General features: G+C 39.9%; 1 protein-coding gene across 4 annotated transcripts in view; it reads left to right on the forward strand.

The window, feature by feature from the left end:
• SUCLG2 (succinate-CoA ligase GDP-forming subunit beta) overlaps nt 1-19,275 on the forward strand; it is a 137,554-nt gene that overhangs the window by 80,434 nt on the left and 37,845 nt on the right. For all 4 annotated transcript variants that reach the window (XR_010373297.1, XM_064453506.1, XM_064453507.1 and 1 more), the window contains one exon: nt 855-997. Coding sequence is in view for 3 of the 4 variants with exons in the window: in XM_064453506.1 (XP_064309576.1) it covers nt 855-997 (143 nt within the window). In the remaining variant the exon portion in view is untranslated. The remainder of the gene's footprint in view (nt 1-854; nt 998-19,275) is intronic.

Raw genomic sequence — 19,275 nt, forward strand, 5'->3', positions numbered from 1 at the left:
CTAATTGAATTAATTAATTTATCTCAGCATGATGAAATGACTGGTTTTAGAATATGTCCAGTATTTACATTGCTTTGATGTGTACTCTAACCACAAATCTCAAAGATACTGATAATACGTTGCAGTTGATTCAGTGAGTGACAGTGAGATTTATTCTCAATTTAAAAAAAAAAAAACAAAAACCCCAAACCAAAAACCCCAAACAATAATTGGCAACACTGTTGCTGTTGAATTGCAGGTGACAGAGAAGGCTTACTTTGTCCAGCAGGAGAAACTTAGTGGGGAAAAATAATTTGCATCTACTTTCCCTAGCTCAGAGGATGTTCGTGCCCATGGGAATGCTTTTAGACTGGTGCAAACACAAAATAAAAGGCAGTTTCAGGAGCATCTGGTACCTGTCTTCAAACTCTAGTCATCTGTTTTACAGTAATACAAAGCATCGTCTACTGCCATCGGAATGATGGGAAGGGAGCTTAAGGAGTCAATTTGTCCTTTGTGTCTTGTGATGTGATCACCAGTCCCAGAAGTTTTTGTTTCTCTCTTTTTAAAAAAAAAAATCAGACATTTTTGCATTTCCACAGTTACCATTCCAGTGCTCATACGTGCTTAAGGGAGGGTGCTTGTGTAAGTCCTAAAATTGCAGTCATAAAGAAATGTAAATGTTCATGTCTTTGCACCAGATTTGAATTATTTGTTGCATTGAATATCCTTAATAGGTACTGACCTATTTAGAAATAAATATTTAAGTAACATTTTGAGCCATGTTACATGGTTGTGCTGATACATTTTAAGCCTTTTCACAAATCTTATATACTTTTATGTGAAATACAAGCACTTGATGTTTACAATTACAGTCAATGGAGCTGGACTTGCAATGGCAACATGTGATATAATATCCTTGAATGGTGGAAAACCAGCCAACTTCTTGGATCTCGGCGGGGGCGTGAAAGAAGCACAAGTATATCAAGCATTCAAGCTGCTGACTGCTGATCCAAAGGTAAAAAAGTTGGGTTTGGGACCAGAAGCTTCCCCATGCAGCAATACAGCTGTGTCACAGGGCTATGAATAGTATGGATGAAAAATACAGATAATAGTGTGAACATCAAGGATGAGTTACTAAAGGGGCAATCCTAGAGGAAAATTATTTCGCTGTGAACCACTGCAATGACTTTTCATTTCTTGATCCACACTCAGGTTTGGCAGGTCTCGAGGGGATGCTTTCTCAGAGCAGTTCCGCACAGAAATGCAGATGTGGTAATGCTGGGCGTTGCAGTGCTGAACTTGGAACATCAGGCTCCTAAAGTGGGGTGCTTTAGATACTTAAAATACTATTCCTAACAGTGTAATGCCACGGTAGAGTGAGAAAGAAAATGTAAATTAAGCAAATAACTGATACTCAAGGCTGATTTGTACTCTTTTAAGCTCAAATTTTCTAAAATATCTGGTTCTGCACTGCAGGATAGTAGTCTCTGTTTAATTAACATTCACAGGCTGGCATCATAGCCTGGTACATTCTAACACTTCCTTTTGCAGATGGAGGTGCAGTTGCTCTTTTCTTTTTGAACAACAGGAGAAGACATTAGCCTGTGTGTATTGAGTAGAAGTTATTTCTAGAGATGCATGTTCACATGCTGAGGTCATTGGTCCCCTTTGCAGACAGAAGTAGAATATCTACTGAGAGAATATTGATCAGGCGTAGGCAATGGAGCAGTGCCAGCTGACCATCCCTGCCAATGCGGAGTTATGCTTTCGTGGGTAGCCAGAACTCAAGTTGCTGCAGATTTTTTTTTTTACTAATGGAAAATCTGTCGAAGGGCCTTGATCATCTTTTCTGTTTCCTGCACCCAAGCATCTCTGCTCAAGTCCCAGTTTCAACATTTTCTTCTTTTTGTGGATCTGGCTTTATCTCCATTGTCTCATGTTCCTGTGCTTCCATACGTTTTCCTCATGTTCGTTGTGTCTGTGATATTAGCTCCTCTAAATACCACCTTCCTGTGAAAATTGCATTACTGTACTTGTATACCCTGTGCAGCAGTAAGTGACAAAATGTTGTGACTTTTCAAATAGAGAAGGGTATTTTTTGCAGCAAAATTTCAAGGCAAAATCAGGAAGAAAATTTACAGTACAAAATAAGAACAGTTCAACTTGATATTGTAAGCTCTTTGCAGTTTTAACTCTTCTTGCATGTCTTTAAGGCACGTGGTACCTTCATGGCTCAACTATACTGGAGAGAGTCATCTGCAATATTTAAAACATTCTTCCTGGATCTTTTTGCACTCCCACAGACCTGGATTGTGCTGGCCCTTTGTTTGCAGAGGTCTAGGTTTATTCTCTTCCCAAGATCCACAGGAAGAAAACTGGTTGTCTGTTTCTACTTCGTGATCTTATAAACTTCAAGTCATTGATGTGCCTAAAAGAACACAGACCTGGAGAAGTAGAGAAGCAAGATGTCTTGCCTGGTGCAAAAGGGAGGCAGGATGGGACTTGAGATTCATGCTAGAAAACCTGAGAGTTTCCTTCATTGTCTGATGCTGGTAGACACTGTTACTCTTGTCTTCATTTGTGTGATTTTTAGCTGTTCTCAGGACATTACTCGAAGATTTGTTTGTGCATGTTTGGGTTGTTCTGCAGTGCATAAGTATGCAGATGTGTGATGATCAAGGTTTGGCTGAAATATAATTTAGTTCTGAAACTTGTATTAGTGCTGGAGAAGCAGGTGCAGTAAGATCTTAGATACACAACTTAGCTGATGAGTATCACTATGCTAAATAGGTTCTTCTGTTTGTTACAGCACAAACAGCAGGTATTAATTTTGGTGATGAAACTTACTGAGTTTAAACAATTTTAAAACAAAAAGGCATTTCAGTAGCTCTCGGCTATATAACATCTGCACGCCCAACATTTGACTTGTAAATGTATCCTTCTTTTATTGTATATTCTGCTTATATATTACTGCTTAATGCTAGCTGCTTACACCAGGGCTGGTGAAGCTACGCTAATTGAGGCAGTGGGGCAAAGTAAAAGGTAGCATGGAAAGGACCTGAAACAGTCATTTATGCTTGTGTCTATGCACAGCTGTCACTGTGCCATTCCTGGCTTTAACTGGCGAAAGATGCAGAATGCTTTAGCCTGAATGCAGCACAACTCATTCCTCGTGATTTGTTGCCTCCTTTCTTCCTTTTGAATGCCTTTTCTGATCTTTTCTCCATTTGCAGGAAGAATCACAGGACAGCGCCATTGCACTTCCCTTTTGTTCTCTTTATTGCACTCGAAAAAGGGAGGATGACTGCTTAGAGTCCCACTAGACTCTGTTATTTGGTGTGGTGAAGGGGAAAGAGGGTGCTTCTGAAAGCTGTCTGCTCCAGAGGATGTAGTCCATAGCAGATTTGGATGCATGTATGTCAATGGCATTATTGTTGGCCACAGACATTGTGGGTTTTATCAAGATCTATGCTGTTGCCCATTTTTCAGTTATTAACATTAGTTCTTTTGAGCCTAGCCCTGCATGTGACCTGTTGTACAACAGCTCTTCTCCCTGAGAGGCTTGCCAGGTTTAGGTGAACCACTTCTGAACTGTTTCTTGTCAACCCCTTCAATTTAACTGATCTTACCTTTCTTTTTAGTCACCGTGACCATCAGCAACACTGTTTGTATTCCACAGGACATCAGGTGAAAAACTTCCCTTAATGGTAACTGATGAAGAATATGTATGAGATTAAATTAAGATTAGTGAAGACATCTTGATATCCTGGTACATAATAGGAGACCCTTGCAGCCCTGGCAGTTATACCAGCCTAACATCAAAGCCCTTGTTTTTCTTACTGTTCTGCAGTTGAATATTAATATAAGTTTACTAGCTATTAAAAAAAAATAAAAATTTTAAACATTTCATGTTTTATTTCATCCTGTTCAGAGAAGATAGCAAATTACTGTCATTTCCTCTCTTCAAACATAAGGTCGATTATCTTACTAATATACAGTAAGGTAATTTAATTCTTTCTTAACTAAAAGTAGGCTTTCAATCCCCATTGTGGCTAATGCAGCACTCACCGTTTGGATCTGGTCACTGGTTTCCCTGTAACCTTTCACCTGATTCCCGCCTTGTGTGAGAAAATAAAAATTTGCTCTTGGGAACTTGAGGGCGATTAATTGTTGTAAATGCCTCCAAACAACATTAAGCCTCTGAGGAATGACTAAACAAACAAGTCTGCAGGACTGTAATATGGAGAAGCACTGCCTTTTAGTTGTGCTGAAATATGGCGCTGGCAGTGCTAAGGACATTGCAAGAGAAGAAATTGTCCAGAGGGAAATGTTCAACTGCACTTTGAAATAGATCTCTTTCTCTCTCTTTAGTTGCCTTTAAAATGTCTATTTTGTATTAAAGCAAAAAAAAAAAATAGGTATGCCATGATTTGATTTAGAGAAGCTGGGGATATTGTCTTTGAGAAAAATGAAGATCTTGGCTGGTTTGCTGCTGCTTTAATCTGGCTGTTGTCAGTGTCTATAATTCTTTAAAAAAAAAAATATCTTTTTTTTGTTGCAAAAGGTTACCCACTGGCTTTTGGATGGAAATGCTGTCTCTGGAGTCAGTGACCCTTTTATACTCTGCTGGTCTTGTTTGCAGTCTGCCATATCCAATACTTCCTTAGGTCAGACAGGTCGTTGCAATTCCAGACTTTTTTTCTTTCTTCTTTTCCTCTTTCCTGCCTGTCTTGTTTCTGTGAGTTTGTGCTGTGTGTCTGTGTGCTGCTTTGACCTTGGCTGGATGCCTGGCGCCCACCAAAGCTGCTCTGTCACCCCCTTCCTTAGCTGGACAGGGGAGAAAAAATATAACCAAAGGCTCATGGGTCAAGAAAAGGAGAGGGAGAGATCATTCACCAATTACTGTCATGAAAAAAACAGACTCGACTTGGGGAAATTAGTTCAATTTATTACCGATCAAATCAGAGTAGGATAATGAGAAAGAAAACCAAATCTTAAAACACCTTCCCCCCACCCCTCCCTTCTTCCTGAGCTCAACTTTACTCCCAAATTCTCCCCCTCAGCAGCGCGGGGGGACAGAGAATGAGGTTGTGGTCAGCTCATCACATGTTGTCTCTGCCACTTCTTCCTCCTCACACTCCTCCCCTGTTCCAGCGTGGGGTCCCTCCTGCAGGAGAGAGTCCTCCGTGAACTCCTCCAATGTGGGTCCTTCCCACAGGCTGCAGTTCTTCATGAACTGCTCCAGCGTGGGTCCCTTCCATGGGGTGCAGCCCTTCAGGAACAGGCTGCTCCAGCGCGGGTCCCCCACGGGGTCACAAGTCCTGCCAGCAAACCTGCTCCAGCGTGGGCTCCTCTCTCCACAGGCCACAGGTCCTGCCAGGAGCCTGCTCCAGCATGGGCTCTCCACAGGGTCACAGCCTCCTTTGGGCATCTACCTGCTCAGATGTGGGGTCCTCCACAGGCTGCAAGTGGATATCTGCTCCACCATTAACCTCCATGGGCTGCAGGGGAATCTCTGCTCCAGCGCCTGCAGCACCTCCGTCCCCTCCTCCACTGACCTTGGTGTCTGCAGAGTTGTTCCTCTCACATAGATAGTTGTTCTTCTCTTCAGCTGCAGTTGCGCAGTTTTTGCCCCCCCCTTTCTCAACTATGCTATCCCACAGGCACTGCCACCATCACTGATGGGCTCAGCCTTGGCCAGCAGCAGGTCCATCTTGGAGCTGGCTGGCGTGGGCTCTGCCAGACATAGGGGAAGCTTCTGGCAGCTCCTCACAGAAGCCCCTACTGTACGCCCTCTGCTACCAAAACCTTGCCACGCAAACCCAATGTGGTCTGCTTTGGCAGAAAATGAAGAGTCTTCCCTCTTTTTAGGTAGTAACAGGAGAGGGGAAGATGGCTTCATTCTGGGTGTTCAAGCTGCTTCATTGCTCCTCTTTGTCCCACAGTCAAATACAAGATGTTTCCTTCAGTATTTCAGAGGTTCCGAGTGATGCCTTGCTCTCCCCTGCATGTATGAAGTGCTGTTTCAGCCATCCTCATTGAAGTCCTCATCCCTGAGTGCTCTCACATCCTTACCAAGCTGAACAGGGGCTTGTTTTTATTCATGCTGAAGACCTGGACTGTTATATTTACCATATGAGGACAATTTGTAGGATTCAACACAGTTTTGGAAAGGCTAAAGCTGAAAAAACCAGCCTTGTCAGTAAACCTGCTCTCCGGCACACTGAAACTTGGTTCCCAGCTCTGCCCTCTGCTTTGGCTGGAGTCATCCCACATATCTGACACTCTAAATTCCTGCAGGTTTGTGTCTTAGCTTTTTTATAGATGTTGCAGAGAGAGTCAACATAAAGTTTCAGCTGTCCGGCGGGCTGAATCATGTTTTTTGAAGACCCTAGTGAGTTATGAGACCTGCTAATAACTAGGGTCTTGGTGAGATGTATTTAGTGACTACAATTAGGCAAAGGCCAGGAGCATCTTACCTGCAACCTGAAGCAAGTCACTTCCTCTACCTTTTTCTCCCATGCTGTCTTAATAGAATAAATAATATTCTATAGGTTACTGGTATAGGAGAGTTGCCCATTAATGCTGACATAAATGGTATGTGTACTTGAGATATGACCCAGACGTAGGACTACATAGTCTTTCCTCAGGCTTTTGGCTACACCTTTTCCCTTGTTGTTCTGTCTCCCTAACAGGAGCTAAAACATAAATATGATTATTATAAACTAAGCTGTAAGCAGGTTTCTTCTACCATTGACCGGCTCTAGTCCTGAACTTAACAGTTGACTCCTAATAGAAAGTAACGCTGAAATACAGACAGTTAAAGGCCACAATTTTTTGTTCTTGTTCTCCTTTTCCTCCTAAAGCTCCTTTGACAACCCTTTTTTGAAGCCTGTCATTGATGATACAACTAAAGACTTACCAAATCAATTGATGTTAACAAGTGTTTGCTTGTCATAAAAGCAAAATACTATTGACAGATTGACAAACGTCTCTCTGGAAAAAACATTCCATATTGACATCTGTTAACTTATATCCAGGGAATAATTAATATCAAACACATGGAAAACCTAATTTGTTTTTTTTTTTTCCTTCAGCTATTCTTTAGTTCAAATTCAAATTAATGTTTTATTAATATGGAATAAGCATTCTTATTCCTGTCACTTTGCTTTGCGGATTTGCTTATGTCAGATGCATCTCTCTGTCCACCTCAGTGATGGGAAAAGTAATGGCACTGTCTTGCCATCAAGTTGTGTGCGAAGCAGAGGTCTTGGGGCTCTTATTTTCCAGGCATCTGAGAGAGTGAACAGAATTCAGAAAGAGGGTATCATTAAATCATAATTTTGCAGTTCACTTATTTTCCAACTGTGCTTGGTGTGAAAGTAATACAGTTTATCCATCCTTATTATAGAAGACATTTTTATCACCAGTTTATCCTTTTGGCTTGAGGGATTTTTAGTATTAGTTTTCTTAATACTGTAGTCCATTATGTGGCAACAGAAGGGATAACATTATACTAAGAGGAAAGATTTGGGATGTTTTCACAGATTTCAGAAATAAAAATAAGGTTGCCTTGTATAATTTATTTGGTCTTTATTTTGGGTGAATTAATTCAGAATTGGGTGAGCTAGTTCAGTTAGGACAATTCAGAAAGTCTGCAGACATTCAGGCAATTTGGAGTGTAGTAACTGCATCAGTGTGTTCCTGGACTGTTTGCTCTCACTCAACTTCTTCACTATGAGGGCTGTGAGGCACTGGCACAGGTTGCCCAGAGAAGCTGTGGATGCCCCATCCCTGGAAGTGTTCAAGGCCAGGCTGGATGGGACTTTGAGCAACCTGGCCTAGTGGAAGGTGTCCCTGCCCATGGCAGGGGGTTGGAACTAGATGTCGCTTGCAACCCAAACAGTACAAAAAAACCCAAATAAACAAAAAACCCCACAGCAAAAATCCCAAACAAACTTAAAAAGGCTCTGAGAGTATTGTTTCTAACTAGGCTTGTCTGTAGCTGAGGGTTTTGTCCTGGAAGTTATGCAAAAATCTGTCTTATTCATTGAGTCTGTGCCTAGTGTTTGACTGTCGGGTTACAGGCCTGAGCCAAAAAGGGGTTTTGGCAGATGAGCTTCTTAAGAGTTGCCAGGTGCCTGCTCTGTTCCCAACCAATTATTGCCAACCTCCTGCCCACTGAGCATCATTTCAAACAGTCTGGGAGAAAAGAGAATGGAAAAAGAAGAGGGGAATGTTGTCACGTGACATTCCTGATCCAGGATTGGGCATTGAGACTTTATAATCACATCAAATAAAAATAATGTTGGCAGCCAAGTTGTGCGTGCAGGCAGTTTGCACAGCTGTTTAATGTGATCTGCAGAATAGTTGTTGCAGCATTAGTCATGCTGATCAGTCAAGACTGTCAAGTCTGTCTTGACTAAGAGAAAGAGTTGCAGCTTGAAAATCAAAGGCAATATCCAGAAACAACCAACTCATTTGATTTTTCTTCTAGGGCTGCCTTTGCCCATTGATGAGATTGGTTATTATTGCTGTTAGTCCTGGAAGTTTTGTGTAGGGTGATAGGGGATGCTTTGGAGAGTGGGAAGGGGACTATTAAGCTTTAAAAGTCATAAATAAAAAATAGTGTGTAAAGGTTTTAAAAACTATAAAAATTAAAATGGCCACACTTGCTGTGACAGCGAGCCTTATCCTAGGTAGAGCGTAGGCTGGTTGTGAATAGTTTATCTCGTGTTTTCTGTATTTAACTGGTTAACTGTCAGTAGTGGATTTCTCAGTGTTACAATAATGTGAAACCATAAATCAGTAGGATCAGATAACCTGTATCACACATGCAGCCTATGTCTGTGTGTGAATAATGCTGAAGAAAAAATTGAAATGTAAATAGCGTTCAGTTATGGACATATAATAGAATGTTAGCACTGGATTTGTTTGAATTGTCAGATTGCATGTCATTTCAGATAATGCAGAGGAACCCTATTCTTACATAGTCATTAGAAATCTTTTTGCTTTCTCATTTAAATATTATGCACCCTTTACACACTTCATTACCCAGCTCTTTACACAGCATGAAAGGTCTTTATGCCTTCCATGTTTTTCTGATTCACACAAGAGGGTGAAGCATCATGTGCTGTTTTGAGTACTCTAAAAGCTGTAGCTGAAGAGTTATTGTAGTGAAAAATATCTGTGTGTTATAGAATACTGTTCCACGAGTGCTAACTGCCAGTCCAGTGTTCACACCTCTGCATAGCCCTTTATAGCTCCGGCTGGATATCTGAAAATGGTGGCACTTGAATTTAGTGGATGCTTTTGAAAGTTCAGGCCTAGACTGCTCTGGTTTTCCCCTCTATGTGTGAACTGTGGGTTATAATACTCATCTACCACAGATGACTGCTCTCAACACTGATCAGAAATTATATAGTCCGTTAAAGAAATTAAGTGATATGGAAATAATAAAAGTTATCACTGTTCTTTTACTGCTTATTACAGAGCCCTATCCTACTGGCAGTTTTGTGCTTAGCATTGTCTTTGTAGCAGTGAAATATTAAATTTTAAAAAGAAAGTCATAATCAATAAACCCATTGGTTTTGTGTTGCAATTTTGACATTTGTGTAAGGTGTCTAATTAACTATTGAAGTATACCACATAGTTTTTGGAAGCTGGGTCCTGCTATGTCATCTTAATATTATCTCCCAGTAGTAGGTAGAGAGCCCCTTTTGCCTTGGGGGTGTGTAAACACATAGGGAAAGACCATCCTTTTCTCTTACTTAAAATATACAGAAGACTCAAGGGTTGAAAGAGGTATCAGACACAAAAAGGTGAAGGAAACCTTCAGTTAACCTGGGTAATCTGCCCAGCGCATCAGGTCAGTGTCTGCCTCGGTAAGGTAAGAAATGGTAAGGTTTAAACGTAACAAAGACATGTAGGTTAGCTGTTCTGAAAATTGTCCAGCAGAAAAGGTAGTTGAGTCCTACAGCAGTTTATTTTAGGAACTTACAGCATATCCGGCACCACATGTTTTTAACAACTAGCTAAACTAAACTTTATCCAGGGTGTTTCAGGAAGAGCTGATCTTGACTTGAGGCCAATGAATGGACTGGAGATTTCTTCTTTTTGTTTCTTTCAGAGAACAGCTGTAAACCTAAAGCTGTGATTAGTAATTGTATATGGGCAATAATGCCTCGGCTTTTGAAGCTTGTTGAAGTTTAAGGTTGCTATCATGGGATGACAGTTTGTAGAGGTAGAAGAGACCTATTAGAGCACTGAAACATCATGTAAAGCTGGGGAAAGGTGACAGAGGCTTATTATATTTTCTGCCTCAGAAATTTGTACAAATACTTTGCCTTTAACCACGGGTACTGGAGCAGCTCATAGTTCTCTTATAGATACTGCAGGATTTGAGTTTATAGGAGTAATTTATGAGTTTCCCTACATTTTTATTAACGCTGCATTGCTGAGAAAATATAGACTAATAGAACTTTAACAAGGATTTCTTCTAATGTGTCTTTGCAGTTTTGCAGGAATTAATGTGAAATGATTAGTCATCTTCTAGAGCACTTAAAGTATTGAAAAAGCATTCCTTCATTTCACTGAAGCATTTTTAGAGACTGATAGCATATTGCCAATATTTATGAAAATGTGAGGACAATTATGCATTTAAAATGCATAATTGAATTGTCTTGATTTATAATCAAGAATAATGTATTTTTCAACAGCATGTGTAGTACTGAGTCCTAGAGTAATTGATATGTAAATATACTTTAACATGAATCTGCCATTATTTATAGGCACTGACAAGTTGAATGCATTTTGGCATTTTAAATTTGGCTATAATGAATCTTAAAAACTGGATATGAAAATGAACTGACTAAGCAAGAGGAAAACTTGCAGAGATTTTGTAATTGCCTCCTTTGTGGTGGAATAAAGAGAAATGACAAACATTTCTGTAGGAGATAAATGCTGAAAAATTTGTGGAAGAACCACAGTGAAAATTTAGCTGTTAGGTTTGGGTGGAATTTGAAATGTTTGTGTGCCAATTACCCTCTCAGTAGTGGTATCCCTTCCAAACCAAGGACAGAAAAGCTGATGTTTCCATTTCCTCGGAAGACAATCTGCCTCACCATCTTGAGATAGCTGCTGTGTGGTCAAGGCTTGTTGCATTTTCCTGCTTGTTTGGAGGTGCATTTGATTAATGTTCCAAGTGATAAAGGATTTTTTTATTGGCTTCTTTGTTCATTAGTGCTTGGGACTGGATAATCTGGACTTTCCTGAGGGATCCACTGATGAGCAAAAATGGCTGAGCCTGCAGTGGGAAGTGTTTGAGAGAAGTACATGGTAATGGTTTTGGGATGGTACATGTCACTTGTAATGTCATAGTGTGGTATCACTATCTCACTCCAAACCAGGGCCTAAAATGAAGGGCGACGGACACAGGCAGTAAATCTCCATCTTGAAAACCGTGCCAGCATCACCTCTAACTGCCTAATGCCTGGTGTCGTATCCAGTGCGTGCGATATAATGTGCAGTTATGTTTGTGTGTCTTAGTATTGCCCGGTAAAAGGAAATGCCATGCCTAACACATTAGAAAAGTGTTTAATCCTTTACTGTACTTCACAAATTGATTAAATTTTGGAATCATACATGACTCATTTTACAATTAGTGAGGATAAAAAGGGAAGATATTTTAGGAATCTCAGTTTGGTAATTCATCTTGGCGAGATGAGTAATTTATTATCAATCTATTTATAGACCATCTATCTAGCATACTTACAGGAGAATGAAAGACAAATAATTTTATAATCTAGGTAGGAAATAGGATATTGAAAGAAAAGTTGTAGGTGCCTTTCCTTAAACTCTTCTGTAGAGAAAATCCCATTTTCACACTCATTATTTTTAAATGTTTTGAGGTGTTATGGCTGTCTAGGAAAGTGTTTGTTCTCTCTATCAAAATGAAGAAATTTAATCACCTTACGTCCATCTGTTCCTGGTAGAAACAGGCCTAGATGATGGACTGTATATTTCAAGTAGGTGCTTTTAGCCATTTTTACTGGGTAAGACACGCTCGTCTTCTGACAGTGAAATGAATATCAACTGGTTTTACTGATAATTTCAGAAGCAAGACAGAAGAATAAAGGACCTGATCTTGCTAAGATTTTTTGTGTAAAGAAATGTCTATACTTTAAAAAAAAAAAAAAGACATGGGACATGTGAAGCAGTTTTTTAAAATGAGCTTTTTGTCCCTAAGCTGAACAAGTGACCTAATGCCGCAGTGTCAGGTTCAGTGATGTGGTTATTGGGGAGACGAGAGAACTGCTTGAATACAGATGTTGCACTCGTTTCTGCTGTGACACTTGTGCTCTGGTTTGCATCCTAATATAGGAAATAGATTATGATAGGTGATCTTGTTCTAACCTATTATTATTAATCCCACATGCCGTCTGAAATGACTGGCACAGTGACATGGTCAAGAATAACATGCAGGTCCAGCAAAGATGTAGCTTTTAAGTTCATTGGCATCTTTTAAGAAAAAGATCTGTTCGAACATCCATCCATTTCTATGGAAATGGGATTTTGAGGCGCAGTGTATCTTGTGATATTTTCTGTATTCCACTATATACGCTTTTCCCCCCCCCCCCTTTTTTTTTAGTGGTGAGGTGGGGAGTGTATTTTTCTGTAGTATGTAAACTTTGTTTTTGGAGCAGGATACAGTCTGTCTTCCCACTCAGAAGAATGTATTTCATTTATATTTGAATAAGAAAAATATTCCTTGGCCTATGTTCATCCAGTCATTTGCATAGCTGAGCACAGAATGATGAAAGAGCTTTGGAAGAGACCAAAATTATTTGAAATATGGCTTAATGAAAGAGGAAAAAGCTATTTCTTTCCCTTGAATCTCTGTTTTGTTTCAGGTAGGACTGAATTATTTCATAACTTCATTATTCATGCTCCAATTCAACAAGATATTCAAACCTGTTTCAAGTTTTAATATTTTATTATCTATTATTCTGAGTGGATGGGTAAAGTTGAAATAAATGAGCCTATTCACTTTTAAAGCTTGTCGTGTGCTTAAGTACTTGGTAAATCAAGTCCACATCTACCACAAATGAGTAGTTCTTACTCTTATTGCTAGAGGTTTAGTTTCATCATCTAATAGAAAAAACAGTTTTTATAGGAAGTCGAAAATTACTTCTGTTTCTCAAAATGTCATCTGCGTTGTACCCTTCAATATTTTGTCATCCTAGGCAGTCTTTAAAATCAAGTGTTTTCTTTAGAGTAGTGCAACAAGTGGAGAACTTATGTCTCTTAGTGCTCATACTTTTGATAGTCTGCAGAAAATAAGAGTTATTCCATCTCCCTGTGCCCAGTTCTCTCATGTATGTAGTCTGAGGGATGGAGGAATAGGAGGAATATTTCAAACAGGTTCTGTTGGCACCTAACCATGGTTCCTTCAGTTGCACGGAAGTTCAGCTGATTTCGATGGCTCCAACCGTGAGTGGGGAATAGTGGTGCACAGAGTCTGTGTAAAGCAGTGTGAGGGTGTAAAGGATGTGGTCCGCAGAAATAACTGCATCAGGCAAACACTGGGCAAAACTTGGGGACTCTCTCTGCAGATGTATTGGTTTTTGTGGTTATCTTCATGGACTCGATGATCCTTATGGGTCCCTTTCCAACTCAATGTTCTATGACTCTAACTATCCTTGAGGAAAAAAAACACATTATTATGTGCTGTTTATGTCAGATGTGTAAACACATCTTGTTCACTTGATCTTCAAGTGACTTTGGCCTGATGTATAGCCCTGAGCTTAATTAACATTTTGAATTTTCTTCAGGGTTCTAGCTAATACCTTTGAGGAGGAAAATAGTTTCCCTGTGGATTTTTTTTTTTGTTCCTTTGTTTTTTTTAATTTTTCTCTCCATCCTAAAAAAAAATCCACATTTGTTTACCACTCCCAAGCACAATAGTAGATTGTCTCTAACTCTGGTGAATAGAAACCAGGAAATTTTCACTCCTCTATATTTCCCTTCCTTTTGTAACATCTCGGAGGGTGTTACTTCTCCATTTCTTTATTCAACAGATTCCAACTTTTGTTTGCTATGTGGGTACTTTCTAACACACTGGATGGGAAAGTAATCATAGAATCATAGAATGGTTTGGGTTGGAAGGGACCTTTACAGGTCATCTAGTCCAACCCCCCTGCAGTGAGCAGGGACATCTTCAATTAGATCAGGTTGCTCAGAGCCCCATCCAACCTGACCTTGAATGTTTCCAGGGAAGGGGCATCGACCACCTCTCTGGGCAACCTGCGCAGTGTTTCACCACCCTCACAGTAAAACATTTTTTCCTTCTATCCAGTCTAAATCTACCCTCCTTTAGTTTAAAACCATCACTCCTTGTCCTGTCACAACAGGCCTTGCTAAAGAGGTTGTCCCCACCTTTCCTATAGTCCCCTTTTAAGTACCGGAAGGCTTCAATAAGGTCTCCCGCAGCCTTCTCTTCTCCAGGCTGAACAACCCCAGCTCTCCCAGCCTGGCCTCGTAGCAGAGAGACTCCAGCCCTCGGAGCATTTTTGTGGCCCTAATCTTAAATACCTGTATAAGAAACTCATTCCCTCTCCATTATTAAAATGACAATATGAATCCCTTTCTAAAATGTGGACAGAAAGTCTAGTTAAAACTGAAATTAATAATTCAAGGTTCAGCCAACAAGGATTGACTCATTCCTACAAATCTATACGCAAAATTAGATATTCTTTTTTTAATTGGGTAAAGTGTACTTACAAGTTATCTGGAGAAGGTTATGTACCTCATTCTGGTGCTGGTACTTCTCATTGAATTACCGGGGAGTTACCTCTGGTACTGAATGCCCAGGGAAGGGATTGCGTATGGGAGAAGGCAGCAGATAGCCATGGGGCTAGAAGCCTCACGCTGGGCTACTGCTGTCTTTTGGCGTAGGTTACAAAGCTTGGATCCTATATAGGCTCTGCTTGTCAAGAGAAAAGTGGGCCTCAATTCCCAAGCACTTTCCCATTTCTCTATTGTAAAGCCGAATAGAAACAGCAAGCTGTATTTTTGCAGTCGTAGTACCTAAATGATAACAGAAACTTGTCACTTTAACTGAAGGGGTTTGAATTAAAATCTTTTTTTAATGGAAACTGTTGAATTTTCTTTGAGTTGGTGGAAGACTGTATTTCTTCAAGGGAAGAGGACTGACTTAATGGAAAAAGCTGAAAACTTAGTTTTTAATCAATTTTTTTAAATGGAAAAATGTTCAACCATTTTGAGCCAAATAGCCTTGAAAATTCCAGCTAAAAGAAAATAAGTGCCTGTGTGTGGAGGAACAAAGGGATAATGTCTGACCGAATAGATTTTACTGAAATTCCCAAACTTATTCAGAGCGTTTTAGCAGGTTTTTAAGAAGATTTAGAAAAATTTTAAGAAGATTTTTTCAAGCAATTAGAAGAGTTGATCAAAAATAAGGTATGCTTACTTTTGTTGCAAATTGTTATATAATTTGTTATGTTTGGTGGAGTGGAGCAGGTACTGTACTATTTCAGATATTCTGAATGCAAAAAATATTCACCGCTTATCCAACACCATTTTTACCTTTAATGTTCTGCTATGGCATAAAGATATATTTTTCTATTGTTTTTCACTTATATACTCTTTTTACTCATCAAATGAATAGGGACAAACTAGATTTTTTTTCTTCATTTTATACATGTGATTTCCTACAGTGAAGTGTAAATGACAGTGGGTATGCGTGGGTATCTGCATATGTATATACGATTGCTGCTCTTATGCAAGTTATGTGCACATTCGCACAACCTTTTTTATATGCATCGTTGGGTGTTGCTGTACTTTAGAAACCATTTCTAATTATTGAAGGGTAAGCCTGAGCAACCAAAAGAGCTGCAGAGCACCAGATGTACATTCCCTGTCAGCATGGGGGAGAAGGAGGGCTCCGCTGCTGTTAGCAATTTGCTCAAGGCTGAGGAGCAGGCAGCTGTAGTTGTCATGGCAGAGCACTGCCTTCCTCCGACCAAGGACCTCTGAAGTGCCTCAGTGTAAGCAACGCGGCCATCCTGCCACCAGTGCCATGAAATTGCAGTTCTGAGCGGATGGCGTTTGGGCTGACCATGTAAGCCAGTATTCACTTTACCAGAAAAGGGAATGAAATCTCAGTTGTGCCAGCTCAGCCAGATTGAGCTGTATTTACAGACAGCTGAGGAGGTCATTAAGCAAAAGTTAACATAAAGCTCTGTCCTTTGACAGAGTAATGCCAACTTTGTGATTAAAGCAGAAGCCTTCGTGTAGACTATGGATGGCTCCTGTGCATGGTAGATTTGGAATTAATAGTGATAATAGGGGAAAAGAGTAAAGGCATCTCATTAAGAAAATAGATTACATACATGCTTACGTGGTGTAGACAAGATTAAAACTTGAAAATGCTGAGGATCTCTTTTTCCTTAACTAGATCTTGATTAAGTCAACCTCACAGAATACTGTTATAAGCCTGTAACTGGCAAAAAAAAAAAAAGAGGAATCAATTATTGGGTAGAAACGAATGAATGTCCAGAGTCAATATTTTATAGTAGGTAGTGAAAGTTGAATGCCTGATGCCCAGCAAATCATTTGATTTAAAGGTTTGGGAGTGCAATGCTTGACTTCTCATTGAAGAAATATAAAAGAGCAAATTACTATTTGCTGGAAAGTCACAGAAACCTTATCAGAATTGTTTAGTTCCTGCAGCTCCCTGGAGGTTTTCCTCTTCAACCATTGATTGAATATGTGCTCTCTGAATTGTGAAGGATTTGCCTTTAACCAAAACTTCCGTGGGGCCCTATACAGTTATTTTGGGTTTTTGTGTGTATTACTTAGAGAGAATTTCAAATACATTTTTGTTTTCACTTAGTCACACAAACTATGGAAGTAATTGAACTGAAAAGATAAAATAAAAGCAATTTAAGCAAAGATGGTACCTATATTTAAGCAACATTCGCTTAACTCCCTTAAATGCTTAAGTCTGTTGTACTTCTGTAAGAAAAGCAGATAGGTTCAGCCTTCCTCCCTGCTGGTGGAACAGATTTCCCCTTACTGACCACTGCAGTTTTAGGCTTCTTATCAAGAACTTACTACAAGTGGAAGAAGGATCAGCAGTCAGCTCTGCCATTCCCTTCTGTCAAGGAATCAGGTCCGTGGCGGTTTTCGTGTATGAAAGAGAGTACTCCATGGTCGCGCCCTCCTTCCCTCCATTTGCACCCACGCTCATCCAACACTGCAGTGAACGAGCTCAACGAGCTACATCGGCAGGAGACTAAACCTGTATAAACATAAATGGATTGGCTGCCTGAACTGTAATGGAGCAACTCATTACTAGGTCACAGGAGTAGTTCCTGGAGGATGGTGCTGGTTTAGATAAGCTTCAGGCCTACCATTGGTCCCTTGTTCAGGCCAGACTCTGGCACTCTCTGGCGCTGCAGGATGCTTCCATCTTCGAATGTTCCTTTTGAGTTCAGTGAAACTTCTTTCTGGACATATGTTGTTCAGCACATTCTTCTCCAAAAGGAATGTGGTCCATTAAGGAAAATTAATCATTTTATATTGTTGATGGGTGTGATGATTTATGTATAAACATCATCTAGTGTTAAGCTGCCCAGAAATAAAAAACACCCAAAATTATGCAGCCGTTGCTGGCCTATGACTAGATTTGAGCTCTGATTAGAACAGGCTTCCTTTCTTCATTTCATAAATCACAGGTAGTCTGTGTACTGGGAGTTTTGACTCAGATCCAAGAAAAAAATGAATTTTGTGTGTGTGAATATATTTACATATTTAATATCCTCAGAAAAACAGAATTAAGCATTAAATCTAGAGAGAGGTTTTCTGCAGTTCACTCTGATTAGTGATCAAATGTGCCATACTTTTCCACCCTCCGTTTGACACTTGACTTGATATTTCATTTATTTGTTAGTCTTGCCGAGTTCAGTCAGTGTGTGTTACCATCGAGCACTCAGTAGTGCTCAGGATCAAGAGCTAGCCACCAAACGTGCATTATTCATAGTTTACCCTTAAAAAACGAGGGAGCAACTTTGACACAAATCTGATCACAATAGAAACTAGTATTAGTGGCATGCTGGTGTTAGTGCTGCTGTACTGTACGGTGAGAGTTCTTCTCATTGTATTAAGCTGAACAATACCAATACGAGATTGTCCCAGCAAGCCAAGAAGAGCAACTTGCTGAGCAATTCTCAGGTGCAGCATCTTGGCATATAAATCAAGCCTCATATAATTGTAGTGCCAACGTGTTGGCCAACATCTTAGCCCTTGTGTTGAATTTAATTCCACGGTAGATAAAAGAGTATGAAGTACTTTCATGTTATTTAGGAATTTGTGGTCACGACTACTAAATAGCTTGTATTATTCCCTGAACTTTGTACAGGGCTAAATGCTTATCACTCAAAGTCCCTCATTTTCCCACTTCTTACAGTCAGTGGTGCTGTAAGACCCCAAGAGAAGTCACAATACCACTCTCAACAGAGGAAGATGTTATTCATCAGAAATAAGGGGAATTTGAAATCAAGCTAAAAGTGCTGTGAAGGTGTTTGGTTTCTTTTTTTTTTTCCTTTCTTAAGAGAAGGAGAACTTCCTAGTGAAAATGATTGCATTATCTCAGTTCTTTCTCTGTTTTTGATGTACTTCTAACAGCTGATATGCTTCAAAATAAAACACCTGAAATTCTACTATAATCTAAAAGAAACTACTGGTTTAGTCTGTTCTTTCCCCAGCTGCGTTGTACATACTAATGCAACTTTTTGGTTGCTTTGGAGAACTGTGTTTGCAGAAAGTGGGGAGTTGTTTTGGAAGTCAAATATTCCCTTCCCTTTGAACACTGGGGAGGAGGGGTTGGCTAGGGTTTTTTAAAAAGCATTTGTCAGGACAGAACAGCTCTAGAAGCTTTAAGTAAAGCACTGATTGCCCTGTCAGTCAGGGTGCTGAGGAACTGGGAACTTTACAGATTGATGCTTGACAGAATAATTAGAAAACTGTCACTTGAAGTAACCACTCTGGTGTTCCCTAAAGAAATGTGCCCGTGCCAAATGTGTGCTGTCCAAATCTAGAGGTTAAATGTTCAGTAAGACAAAACATAGCATGTCACCAGAGAAAATTACTTCCAACGTGCTGGGGAAGTGATGCTCCTCAAGCCCTGAAACAGTGACTACACAGTTTATTGGGCTTACCTGCTTTCATCTTGCTCATGTATTCAAGAGCATTTCAGCCCTGAACTAGGGA

The sequence above is a fragment of the Phalacrocorax carbo genome, chromosome 6 (genome assembly GCF_963921805.1).
Source record: "Phalacrocorax carbo chromosome 6, bPhaCar2.1, whole genome shotgun sequence".
NCBI lineage: Eukaryota > Metazoa > Chordata > Aves > Suliformes > Phalacrocoracidae > Phalacrocorax > Phalacrocorax carbo.